A 12,203-nucleotide genomic window follows, 5' to 3' on the forward strand; every position below is an offset into this window, starting at 1 on the left:
CAACCAAATGCTTTTGTTGTTCAAATAACAGTTGGCCAAGATGACCATCTGTACCTGTAGTACTAAAAAATTTGTGACTCTGGAGCCTCTTTGGTAATTATCTAAAGATCACAGGACTTGTCTACTCAGATTAAAAAAAAAGGAGTGTAATATAATAATCCAACACTAAATTGCAGGGTCTTTCATATGAAAGAGTACATTTGACCTTACGACTGTGGTGTGATAATTACAGAAGGCAAGAGAGCTGCCTTTCCATGTAGAGACTGAAAGCTTGGATCTAGATATAGGACCTTAACAATTGAACAGGATTGCTAGTAGACTGCTTGTGTAAATGGTTTGTATGTAGAAAAAAAAGCTGCTGTGGGTATGATAAGTTTCTAGAGTGAACCGTAAAGAAAAATTCTTAAGTAGAATCATTCCCTTTGAGATTAACTATAAGTAAAAATCTGTAACTGTAGTACTGACCTGTTTGTGTTCTCTCTCTCTCTCTCTCTCTCTCTCTCTCTCTCTCTCTCTCTCTCTCTCTCTCTCTCTCTCTCTCTCCCCCTCCCTCCCCCTCTCCCTCTTCCCTTTCCCCCTTCCCCCTCTCTCCCCCTTTTCTTTTCTCTTTCTCAACTTCTCTTCTGCAGGGGTTGATAGTTCTTGGTGAGGCATCTTCTGCAGAGCACACAACAGTCGACTCATCCTTTCCTTTTAATACTGAAGTGAAGGCTGAACATGGGACTGACAGACTGGTAAGTACACACGAGTGAGGGGAAAGGGGCGGGGAGAAATTAATGAGGTACTGAGTGGTGGTAATTGTTCAGTCATTCAGTTGTGTCTGACTCTGTGTGACCCCGTGGACTTTTTGTCCATCCTGAATGGTTTGCCATTTTTCAGATAAGGAACAAGGCAATAGCAGTTAAATGACTTGCCCAGGGTCACAAACCTACTGTCTTGAGGTTGGATTTAAACTCAGGTCTTCATGGCTCCAAGGCTGATTGACTGCACCACCCAGCTGTCGCATATTCTCTGTAACTAAGAACATTATGTTGACTGAAGAGTAAGAAATATAATCCTTTTTAGTGCTTTGTCTCTTCAAGTTACAAGTCCCTGAACCTAGACAATTTAAAGTAACGTAGGGTATAGTCATTACATAGAAAATTTCTGGATATTGGAGTAATTCCAGGGGGACATGGTCAGAGCAAGAAATTAGAGTACCTCAGTTGAACACGGGAGCTGTTTGAGGTTTGTCCTAGAATGTAGTTCACAGAATCTAAAGAGTTGAGAGAGAGCTCAGAGTCCATCTAATCTTATCCACAAATGAACAAGAATCATTTTTACAGCATATCCAAGGACTAGTCATTGAGCCTTCTGACCTTTGCTTAAGGACTTCTTTAAGAAGGAGCTTATCATCTTCTGAAGCAATCCATTTTTTTTTTTCACTTAGGACATTTTCCTTATATTAAACCAAAAATCGCTTGTTTGCATGTGTTGCTTCATGTTCTTTCCTCTGATGGAAGATCAGAATCTGATCTTTCATTTGTGAATATCCTTCAGATGCTCAGAGATAGTTACAATCTATGTTCCTGTGTTGTCCGTTTCCTGATTCCCCCTGCCCCAAATCTCCAAGTTTAATATCCACAGTTCTTCAACCAATCCTCAGTTGGCCTAATCCTGAGGCTCTTCAGCATCTTGGTTCCCCCTTCTTTGGACTTGTTCCAGCTTTTCAATAATGGATCTGTGATAGCAATTCTGGAGTTCTCTCCAGTAATATAGGTTGCCTGCTCATTCTGTATGACTTGTTCATGCTTCCCAAAAGTTTCCTGGGAGAAGTGGAATAGCTCTACCCACTGTATCTTCTCTCACATTCTCTTATGTCATACCAGTGGAGTACTTTGCCACTTGTCTTAACTCATAGTCCATTTTACTTTTTTGTCTGACACTTCCTTGATCATATCTTTTACTTGTATTCTCCTTTGGAGTTTCTTATAGATTATATGTTTCATATATAGGTTAAATGCCTTTACATTTACATCCATTTCTTTACATCTCTGCCTCTCCATTGCAGCTTTTCGTTGGGCTTTCTAAAATGTTACTCTTAAAACTCTACATGAAACTTGAGGTAGTCTGATGAAGACAGTGTACGATGAGGTTATCACCTCCCTAATATTGTACACTCTGCTTCTCTTATTGTAGCCTTTTTTTGTTTTTTTAAATTGGACATGTGATATCATTATTATAGTGAATTCCCAATGGAAAAAACTTCCTCTACCAACACAGGGCTGTACCTTCTCAGAAACTTATAGTCTTAGGGAGCTGCCTAGAGGTCTGAGAGGTTAAATGACTTGCAACATAAGTGACAGCTAGTATGTGTCTGAGGCAAAACTTGAACCCAGTTCATCTGGACTCTGGGTCTAGATCTCTAGCTACTACCTTATACTACCTTTAAGATAGTAATATGACCGCCACAATAAGCAGTGCACAGTTCAGTTGCCTTAGCAACTTTAAGATGAACCACTATTTAGTTAGCAGTACCTCCTTACTTTACATTTGTGAAATAGATTTTTTGAATCCAAGTATAAAACTTGATATTTATTTCTATTATATTTCATCTTATTAGATTTTGCCTAACATTTTAGCTTGTCAAAATCATTTTGGATTCCAACTCTGATATTTATTGTCCTAGTTTTGTGTCATCTTTAAGTTATGCCAACTGTGTCTTTGTCCAAGTCACTAATAAATAATAAATATCACAGGGCCAAGCACAGATCCTTGGGGACCTCTTTCCAAGTTGGTAGGTAACCATTAATGATTTTCCTTGTGAATAGCTAGCTATGGTCAGTCAACTACTAAAGCATGTAGCTCACGTTTTTTTCATCTTGTCCGCAAAGCACAAGAGGTTTTTGTTGAGTACATTGCTAATGTTAGGTAAATTATTTTTGTAGCATTCCCCTGATTTACTGGCCTAGTAGCCCCACTGAAAAATGTGTTCATTACATCATTGATGTAGAGCTAGAAGGGGCCTCAGAGGTCATATAGTCCAAACCCCAAGCCCCACAGACATTAAATGATTTGCCCAAGACCATTATAAGTATAGAGATGGGATTTGATTCCAAATCATCTGACTTCAGAGCCAGCTGTCTACTGTTTTGTGCTGTCTCCAGGAAATTAAGATAGCAAGACTTGTTCTCTCTGATGTTGTCTTGCTCATTGGTGAGCACTGCTTTCTTTTTCTGTGTGTTCACTAACTATTCTTTAATGATCTAGAATTTCTCCAGCAATTTAAGTTCAGTTTTGTAGTTTGCAGACTCTGTTTTCTTCCTTTTTGGAAATCATGTCTGAGTAATAACATCTGCCTGTTCTTTCATGGTTTGTTTGTTTGTTTGTTTTTCTAATTTAGGCAATTGAGGTTAAGTGACTTGACCAGGGTCACACAGCTAGTAAGTGTCAAGTGTTTGGTCTGAGGCCGGATTTGAACAATGCCTGTTCTTTCAGTACTGTGGGCCTGATGGCTTGGACTCAAGAACTTCTAGTTCCTACCATGTCCTTAATTTTCTTGTTCATTTATCAACTATTCGTTTTTTCTGTCTTTTCCAGTCCAGTGATTATTCTGGTTGGTGGAGAAAACAAACAGAAGAGCTGAATATCTTCACCTTCTCTCTGTCCTGTTATTCCATCTACTCTTAAGTGATGGTCCTATCCCTTTCTGCCCTCCCTTCAGTGTAGCTTTAAAAAAACAAAATGAGGGAAAAACACCCATACTTTTTGTTGTCTTTCACTAACTAGCCCTAGCTATGGTGAATTTTTAATGTTCTCAATAGTGTTCTTATAAAATTGTGTCTCATTTTCATATTAATTTTGTTATCTGTTCTTTTGTCTTCTGTGTGTGTTTTTAAAAAAACTACTCTGGTTAATGAGTTCCCCGTACGTTCACATTGGTCCTTTACAACTTCACTTTTCTTCATTGTAATGACTTCTGGGTCTTGAAATTTAAATTCTTGAGCATTTCTCATCCTTCCTGGGCTTCGTTCTCCTATAGAATTTTAGTTGATCGAGTCCCACTTTCCTGGGAACTCTCTGAAATCTGTCTTTCCAAATCTAGAATTCGTGTAAGATCTGACCTGGTTTTCCTCTCCTCTGTCATGAGTTAAAGGTGGAGTGGTCGCTTCCCCCTGTGATTCCCATTGGGTATACAGCAGGCTTCTCTTCTTTGTTTGCAGGAAGCAGATTCAGATGAGAAGTTTCTCTATTAGAGCTGCCGTCTATATTTTATTACTAAGATGAGTCAGGAAATTATTCGTTGCTCTGTTTTGGGCAAAAAAGAGTTCTAGAAGATATCTTGATAATTGAAATCCTTTTTCATCATTTTATCATGCTGCTTTACCATGCTTATGATGATCAGTTTCCTAAACTCGTCTAATTTTTCTTTCTGTCCAGGTAGTTGCATATCAATGACTTCTGTTTCTTTCTCCATTGATTTTTTTTCTACCTAAAGGCTGGTTACCATGTTTCTGTGAGCATGCCACCCCACTTACGCTGTGTGTGTGAGGGCCCCTCCCTCCATTTATTCTTACTTATACATCATTCTATTGTACTGTATTATTAATGGGTATGCTTCTCCCCCCCCCCACTCGTCATTCTATTACTTTAAAACATAGTATACCCATCCAGAGATATATTTTTAGAATGACAAGTCTCAGTGATAACTATGTATATCACCCTAATCTCTTTTCTTAGCTCCAGTCCGGTACCACTGTATGCCTATTAGATATTTCCTACTGGATGTCCTATAATTGTCTCAAATTCACCATGCCAAAAATAATTCAGTATGTTTCTCTGTCCACCTCTGTCCCCATGCAGGTGGGTGCCCCTCTGTCCTTCTTTTAAGGGCATCAGCATCTTTCCAGTCACTCTGGGTTGACACATTTTTGAATTTTTTTCAACTCTTCACTCTCCCTTATCTTCCATATAGTTTAAAAAAACCAAAACACCTCACATTGTTATCTCCTCTTTTTAGTCCCTCATCTCCTCTCACCTGGTAATAGTCAGTGTAGCCTTTTAATGAGACTCTCTTCTTCAATCCATCTTTCGCTCTACTGTCAGTGAAATCTGTCTGTCCGTCTTCCTAAAGCAAAGATCTGACCGTATCACTCTCCTGTTAAATAAACTCCAGTAGCTCTGTTACCCGCCTCCCAGCCCCCACCCCTCGACTTTTAGAGCCCTTCACAGTTTGGTTACAATCTATCTTTTCTCGTTTATTATACATTATTTACCTTTACATATTCTGCAGCCCAGCCAATAGAATGTAACCTCATTGAGAGTAGAGGCTGTTATTGGTTTTTGTATCTTTCTTTCATAGGACAGTTCCAGGCATATGCTTAGTTAAGTGCTTAATAAATGCTTGTTGAATGATTGTTACCCATGTCATATACTTTTACATACAGATAGCTGATACTCTCCCTTGGATTGTGTTTTGTGAATTTCTGGTTGTTTCTACTATTCTTTCCTCTATGTTTATAACTAATTTCTGTGCTAGCTTGCTTGTTGCTTTTATATATGATCATTTTCTCCTTTCCATTTATGTTTGATTTGAAGTCCTCTTAATTAGATTTGCAAGAGTTTTAGGCTAATAAATTTTCACCACGACTTTTATTGGGGAATACTCCATCCCTGGCTGGGAAGCAGTTATTTCAAATTTTTCTGCCATGTTCCAGAAATCTAAATAATAATCTCAGACTCCTATCTACTTAACCAGCTATTTGATTCTCAAATCTACCTTTTCTTCTGAAATCTTTGTCTTTAATTGGCAAAAATAAACCACCACCTTTATCTTATATAATATCTTGCACCTTGTATAAATCACTAAAATCAGATTTTAAGTTTCTTGCCTAAAACTTTGATCTTAAGCAGTGCTTTTTCGATTTTTTTGTTAATATTTTTGCCCCCAGAAGTCATCAGAGGTAAGTAATAGTAATCTCATTTGAGAAGTCTTTAATATTCTTTATCACATCTTGGAGGCATACTCCCAAGAAAGTGGCAAAGCCCTCTTGATTGGTTCTATATTTTGATAGTAATAGGACTTATTTAAGATACACAGTTCTTTTGTTTTGGTCCTATCCCTCACCCATACTCTCAAACATCCCCTTCCCCCCATTATTAAATGTGAACATAACCTCTTCTCTTTCTTACGTATCTTAATTGCTACTTCATTTACTCAGTGAAACTCTGTATTGTAGTACTTTAAGTATTGATCTTTGTTATGTAATAGTTTGCTTAGGTCTTCTTAAAAAAAGAAAATCAACCCTCTCCTTAGGATATTCATTCAAATATAATGTTGCTTTTCTTCCAAAGTCAAACTGAAAGAACAAATAGGATTATTAAAAGGAAGAAGTTCCAAATAGCCATAGTCTTGAGGAAATAAGATATTCGGGGGATTTAGGGATTTGATTTTTTTTTGGGTCCCCTCACTTCTCCCCCCCCCCTTTTTTTTTTTAAATAAAATTTTGTTCTGCTGGCTGAGCTTTGAAGCCATTCGCTAAAGTGAGATGCTTTGGGAGTAGAAGAGATGCCCAAACCTGTGTGCTCAGGGGAACCATATCTCTTTATTTTGTATTTGCCTGTTAGTTGTCAGTGAAGTGACCACTCTTCCTGCTTTGCTTAGGCAGTTTTGAGAGACAGAGAGAGAGACAGAGACAGACACTTTGGAAAGCTACTAGGACTTAACCTGTGGCCACTTTCTAACGGCTTTTATCTCATTCTTCTGAGATATTGAAAATAGCTTGACTCTTAGAATGCTTAGTCTTCTGTCTTTTAAAATAGTCCGTAAATTTTTCTGCTTAATGCTCCTAAATTTTGTGAATTTCTTATTTTGATGACTGAGCATACTCTTAGTTTGCTTAGATGGTTCCTCTGGTTGAAGGGATTAAGGGAGAGAATACAATAGTGTGCTTAATTGCTTTTAGGATCCTGTCTTGAAATCTTATTTGATTCCATGAGGATGCTGTAGTAGTAAGTGTGATCTAGAAATAGCTAATCAGACTTCGGTATATGGTGATGTATATGAATAATGTAGTTAAAAGGTTTTTAAAACTTGGTCTTGTTGGGGAGGTATTTGCAGAGAATAAGCCAGCTTTTATCTCCCGTAGAGAATATTGGGATAGGTCTTGACTCAAATCAATATGTTTCATTCATAGAGTTCCATTAAAGTATTTTTCTATATATTCTTTTCTGTGCCTCTTTCAGAGATAATGGAAAGGAAAGTAAAACAGTAACAAAAGACCAGGAATTTAAATCTGATGTGTTGACAGGTTTACTTTTTGTTGATTAGTGAGAGAACATTAATTCCATATACATTCATGGAGATAGCATGGATTCCCTTCCTTTTTGAGGAGAGGACATACTAATCATTTTCCTGAAGCCTTGAGATCTTGAGATTGTGAGCTGATAGTGAAATTTCTGAAAGAAACAGGTGAGATAATAGTAAATGCTGTATAGGGAAGATTTTGTTTCCTCCTGATAATCCAATAAGTTACAGGCAGGTCAAGACTGGGAGTTCTTATTGCAGGTCCTGATTTGCTGGATGTTGATTATTTGATGTTCACTATTAACAAATACTAATTAGGCCTGTTTAAAAAATGGTCGGCTAGCATATTGAACTTTCAGTAAAGTATGATAATGAGACTTCTGTTAAGCTTCCAGGTCCATATTCTTTGGAGACAGCTAGGTGGTGCAGGACCTGGAATCAGGAAGACCTGAGTTCAAATTTTCCTCCAGACACTTATTACTTAACTAGCTATATATAGACCCTGATTGAGTCACTTCCCTCTGCTTTAGTTCCCTCATCTGTAAAATGGGGATTACAATAGCATCTACCCTCCAGGGTTTTTGTGAGAATAAAAGGCCTATGTGTATAAAGTGCTTTAGAAGCTTTAAGGCACTATATACACACTAGTTATTATTATTGTTGTTGTTATTATTTTTATATTTGTAACTGCAAACATACCTTAAATTTACTTTTCTGTGTAACAGATACTCTGTGAACTATATGCTTGCTGACTGAGTGAAATAACCAATGAATGAACTCAAAGTATTTTCACATAGGTTTGCCATTTTACTCTCACTCCTTAAAGTTAGTGAGGAAGAGGTGGTTTAGCACCCTTAATTATACATGCAGAAATTGAGACAAAGAGAGGCTAACAGTGGTAGTTAGGTCTAGAGCCTAAGTCTTCTAACTCTCCGTTAATTTGTAAGTCGGAAAACCTTTACAAGGTTAGGTTCACATGTCCTTCTCTTTATGCATCTTTAAGAGGGGAAAGGGACCTTGATGTTAAGGAAGGAACTAACCACAGTATTTATTTTCCTAGAAACCTTGAAATAATTTAGAGAGAACTGTGTGCTGTTGAGTAGACTTTTATTTTAAGCAACTATGAACTGAACTCTACTAAAGGGTAGAAGAGTTGTATTCTGCCTTGATAGAGGGAGTGTCTAAACAAATGAGATAATAGATTATTGATTGAAATGACATGATCCTAAATAAAATGAATAAAAGAAAAACCTGTGGGTAGAGGTTATCCTATTTCCTTACCCCAGCAAGGTTTGTTTGTGTGTAGGAAAGCTAGGTGGCACAGTGGATAGAGTGCCAGGCCTGGAGTCAGGAAGACTTACCTTGCTGAGTTTAAATCTGGCCTCAGACTGTGTGATCTTGGGCAGATCACGTCACCCTCTTTGCCTCAATTTCCTCATCTGTAAAATGAAAGGAAGTAGCAAACTGTGATCCCATTTGGTGTTTTATTGGCCAAGAAAGACACAATTGAAAGGACAGAACAAATGTCACATGCATGTGTATACGTTCATTCTGTTTTCAGTTTAAACAAGACCAGGTAGCACTGCATCTTGGACCCCTCGAGAGGGGTGTCCCCTCAGAACCAGACTCTTTCATCTAACATTTCCTGAGAGGGGTTAAGGGCATTCTAAGGGTTTTTTATTCTTAATTGGTCTGGCTTAGAGGGTGGGCACTGAGTCACAGAGGGTATTTTCACATGATTAACAAATTTTAATTTCATTCTGAGATTGTGTTTTATTTAGCCCATGTGCTTGGCCCTTTTAGGTTAACTTTAACTATACAAACCTACATTGATCATTGCTGAGAGACCTGGAAAGTTGATTCTTTTGGAAGGAGAAGAGTGGATTGTGAGATGGAATTAGAGAAGCATGTATAATCTGCTTCTTGAGTATCCCCCAGCTTTGTCCTTCTTCAGTCAAGATAGAAGAGCATATGTTGAAAGCGCATCTTTATGAACAGTGATACTTTTCATACTACCTTTCATAATGATATTTTTTGTTGACTTTTGTTAAAAATTATGGGATTGGAGTGAGGGGAGGAAAATGGAGAGGTTTAAATTCCCAGGTCCCTTTTCCAGATTTATTGGAAATCTTAAGGTTTACATCATCCATTATTTGAAAACATAAATGATCTAAAACTAAAAAATAATTAAGTCTTTAACATGTGAATTTAACATTTCTGATGCCTTCATTCATTGGTTTCACTACTCCATGCCTTGTTAAGTAGCCTTTGCTACTGTAATTAAGCAGAAGAACAGAAAATACATATCCCTCTGGGTCATTTCATTTTTGTAACTTTTTTGAAGTTACAAGCACAGTTCTGTCTGCTGGACAGGTTGCTTGTGTAGATCTCTGGGTTTGCTGTCAGGGTACTTTGTGTGACACTGGGCAAGACTCTATCTGTAAAATACGGACAATAAGAGTGAATGTTTATTTAATTTGAAGTTTGCAAAGCACTTGACAAAATTTGCATAATTTTATTTGGTTCTCAACAGCACTCTGTAGGAGGAAAAGTATTCCCATTTTATGGTTGAAGAACATGAGGCAGTGAGTGGGAAATTTAACTCTCAGTGCCCAGCTAATAAGGTCCAGATACGGACTTTGGATCCATGTTTCTTAGTATTATGGAATACAAGGGGAGTTTCTTAGTGACTAAATAGGTTGTGTGTTTTTTTTTCCCCTTTTGCAGTGGCTAAGTAACAACTCATGTAAGCAGACAAAAAAAATCTCTGTTCTAGAAGACATAAGTAAAGTTTCTCCACTTTACAGATTATCAGAGAAAATGAAGTGTTCTTGAAAAATTCAAAGAATAGCTTTACAGATGATGGGAAAAATCTGAAGAGGCAGAACACCCTGACACATGTCAGAATGTTGGAGGGCAGAAAAAAGTGACAAGGGAATCAAGGGGACCATTGAGTCCACAGAACTTGGTCATAGGCATCCAGTTTTTATTTTTATTAAGTGGAGGAGTAATGAAGTCAAACCAAAATTGGCATCAGAAGAGAGATCATTTAGCAGTAGTGAGAGGAAGAGGATTTATGGTGGTTGGTGAAAGGAGGAACAGAGAAGTAGAGGAGGCAGATTTAGTCTTGATATAAAGAAAACTTTATAGCATTGTCCAAAAAGAAGAATTTGCTGCCTTTGCTGGTCTAGAGAGTTCATTTCACTACAGATTTGTAAAAGATAGGCTGACCATTTGTTAAGATTGTTTTAGGAGGTATTCTTAATAGATGACCTACTTGTAAGGTCATTTCCAACTATGATTCTCTCATTGTGTTATTATTTTTAAACAAAGTGGTATTTGGAAACTGAGGTTTAGTTGTTCACTTGTTTAAGTGTGCTTACTCAAATGGCCTGTCTGTAGGTTGAGAAATGTAGGTTCCTTTGAAGGCTCTCCATGGTCTCTTTATTTGTTGCCTGAGGTGGTGGTTGGGGGAGCGAGGGGAAGATAGGAGACATCATAGGTTCTATTTAGTCCCTCTTCTTGTGGTTTTAACCTCAAGTATCTTAAATATACCTGAAGTATCTGAAAGTTCTCAGTTGAAGATGAACTATATCTTACTGAACACTAGGTAGTGTTGGAACTTGGCTTATTCCATAATGGATTTTCAGATTTTTGTGTTGGCCTAAATATGTAAGGCGATGATACATTCAGTAGAGAATGATAAGAGACTGGCTGGAGAGTTGTGTCCATTATCTCATTTGATTCAGTAATTGTATTTGTTGTATGCCAAGTCCATACTTTTTTGGGACATTTACGGTGGTTTACATTTGCCATTCCACTTGATCTGAAAGTATTAGTTTTGTTACTGAAATGTGAGTAAAGGGGATATTTCTCAAATCTTTTCACCACCCTAGTAGATTTCTATATTCATTTGAGGAATGCATTCACTTGGAGGGAAAATGCACACCCAATACTAAAAAAATGGACAAATTTAATTCACTGGGTGCTCACAATGTACAGATATTGTAAAAACTGTAGCTAGTCCTCATAATCCCTTCACTCCCTATTGTTCTTTATCCCTCTTTCATTCCTTAGCCAAACTGTCAAGAAAGCACTCTACATTTACTGCTTCCACTAGCTTTCTTCTCATTGACTTCTCAACCCTTTGCAGTCTGGCTTCTACTCTTGTCACTTTAACTGAAACTATTCTTTGAGAAATTACCAGTGATTTCTGGTTTTCCAAATCTAATGGCCTTTTGTTAATCCAAATCCTTTTTGACCTCTCTACTTCATTTAACACTGTTGTCTACCCTCTTCCTCCTGTTTGTGCTTTCTTCTGTGGGTTTTCAGGTCTCTAATTTTCTTCTTCCTACCTGTTTGTGCTTTCTTCTTTGGGTTTTCAGGTCTCTAATTTTCCTCTTCCTGCCTGTTTGGATTGCTTCTTTTTTAGGTTACTTTGCTGGTTCATCAGCACTTTCATGACCCTTAACTGTGGGTTATCTCAAGGCTGTCTTGTCTCTCTTTTCTCTTCACACTTTCTCTCTTGGTGACCTCATCGCCCCTCTGGATTTAATTATCGCTTCTGTACAGATGACTCCCAAATCTGTATATCTGACCCTGTTCTCTCCTGTGAACTTCAGTCCTTTGTCATCATATCTATTCCTCTCTTTTCACACAAGCAGCATCTCAGTTAAGGCCCCTATCAACTCTTGCCTGGACTGTGGAAATGACCTCCTAATTGTTTTCCCTTCCTCCTCCAGTCTCTCTGCAAGTCTGCTCACTACACAGCCGACAAAGTAATTTTTCTTAAACAGAGTTGACTATGTCAGTCTCTTACTCAGGAAATTCTAGTTGCTCTCTAGGATATAAATATCTCTAGGATATTTACCCCTACGATAAATGGAAACCCCTCTGTTTGGTTTTTCTAACCCTTCAA

The 12,203-nt window shown here is 37.7% G+C and overlaps 1 protein-coding gene across 4 annotated transcripts in view; it reads left to right on the forward strand.

Moving 5' to 3' along the window:
- Positions 1 to 12,203, forward strand: part of KANSL1 (KAT8 regulatory NSL complex subunit 1) — a 194,012-nt gene that overhangs the window by 150,999 nt on the left and 30,810 nt on the right. For all 4 annotated transcript variants that reach the window (XM_020997271.2, XM_078155948.1, XM_020997272.2 and 1 more), the window contains exon 5: positions 630 to 734. In XM_020997271.2, the coding sequence (XP_020852930.1) occupies positions 630 to 734 (105 nt within the window). The remainder of the gene's footprint in view (positions 1 to 629; positions 735 to 12,203) is intronic.

This window comes from Phascolarctos cinereus, unplaced genomic scaffold, assembly GCF_003287225.1.
Source record: "Phascolarctos cinereus isolate Bilbo 61053 unplaced genomic scaffold, phaCin_HiC Scaffold_5;HRSCAF=322, whole genome shotgun sequence".
In the NCBI taxonomy this organism is placed as follows: Eukaryota; Metazoa; Chordata; class Mammalia; order Diprotodontia; family Phascolarctidae; genus Phascolarctos; species Phascolarctos cinereus.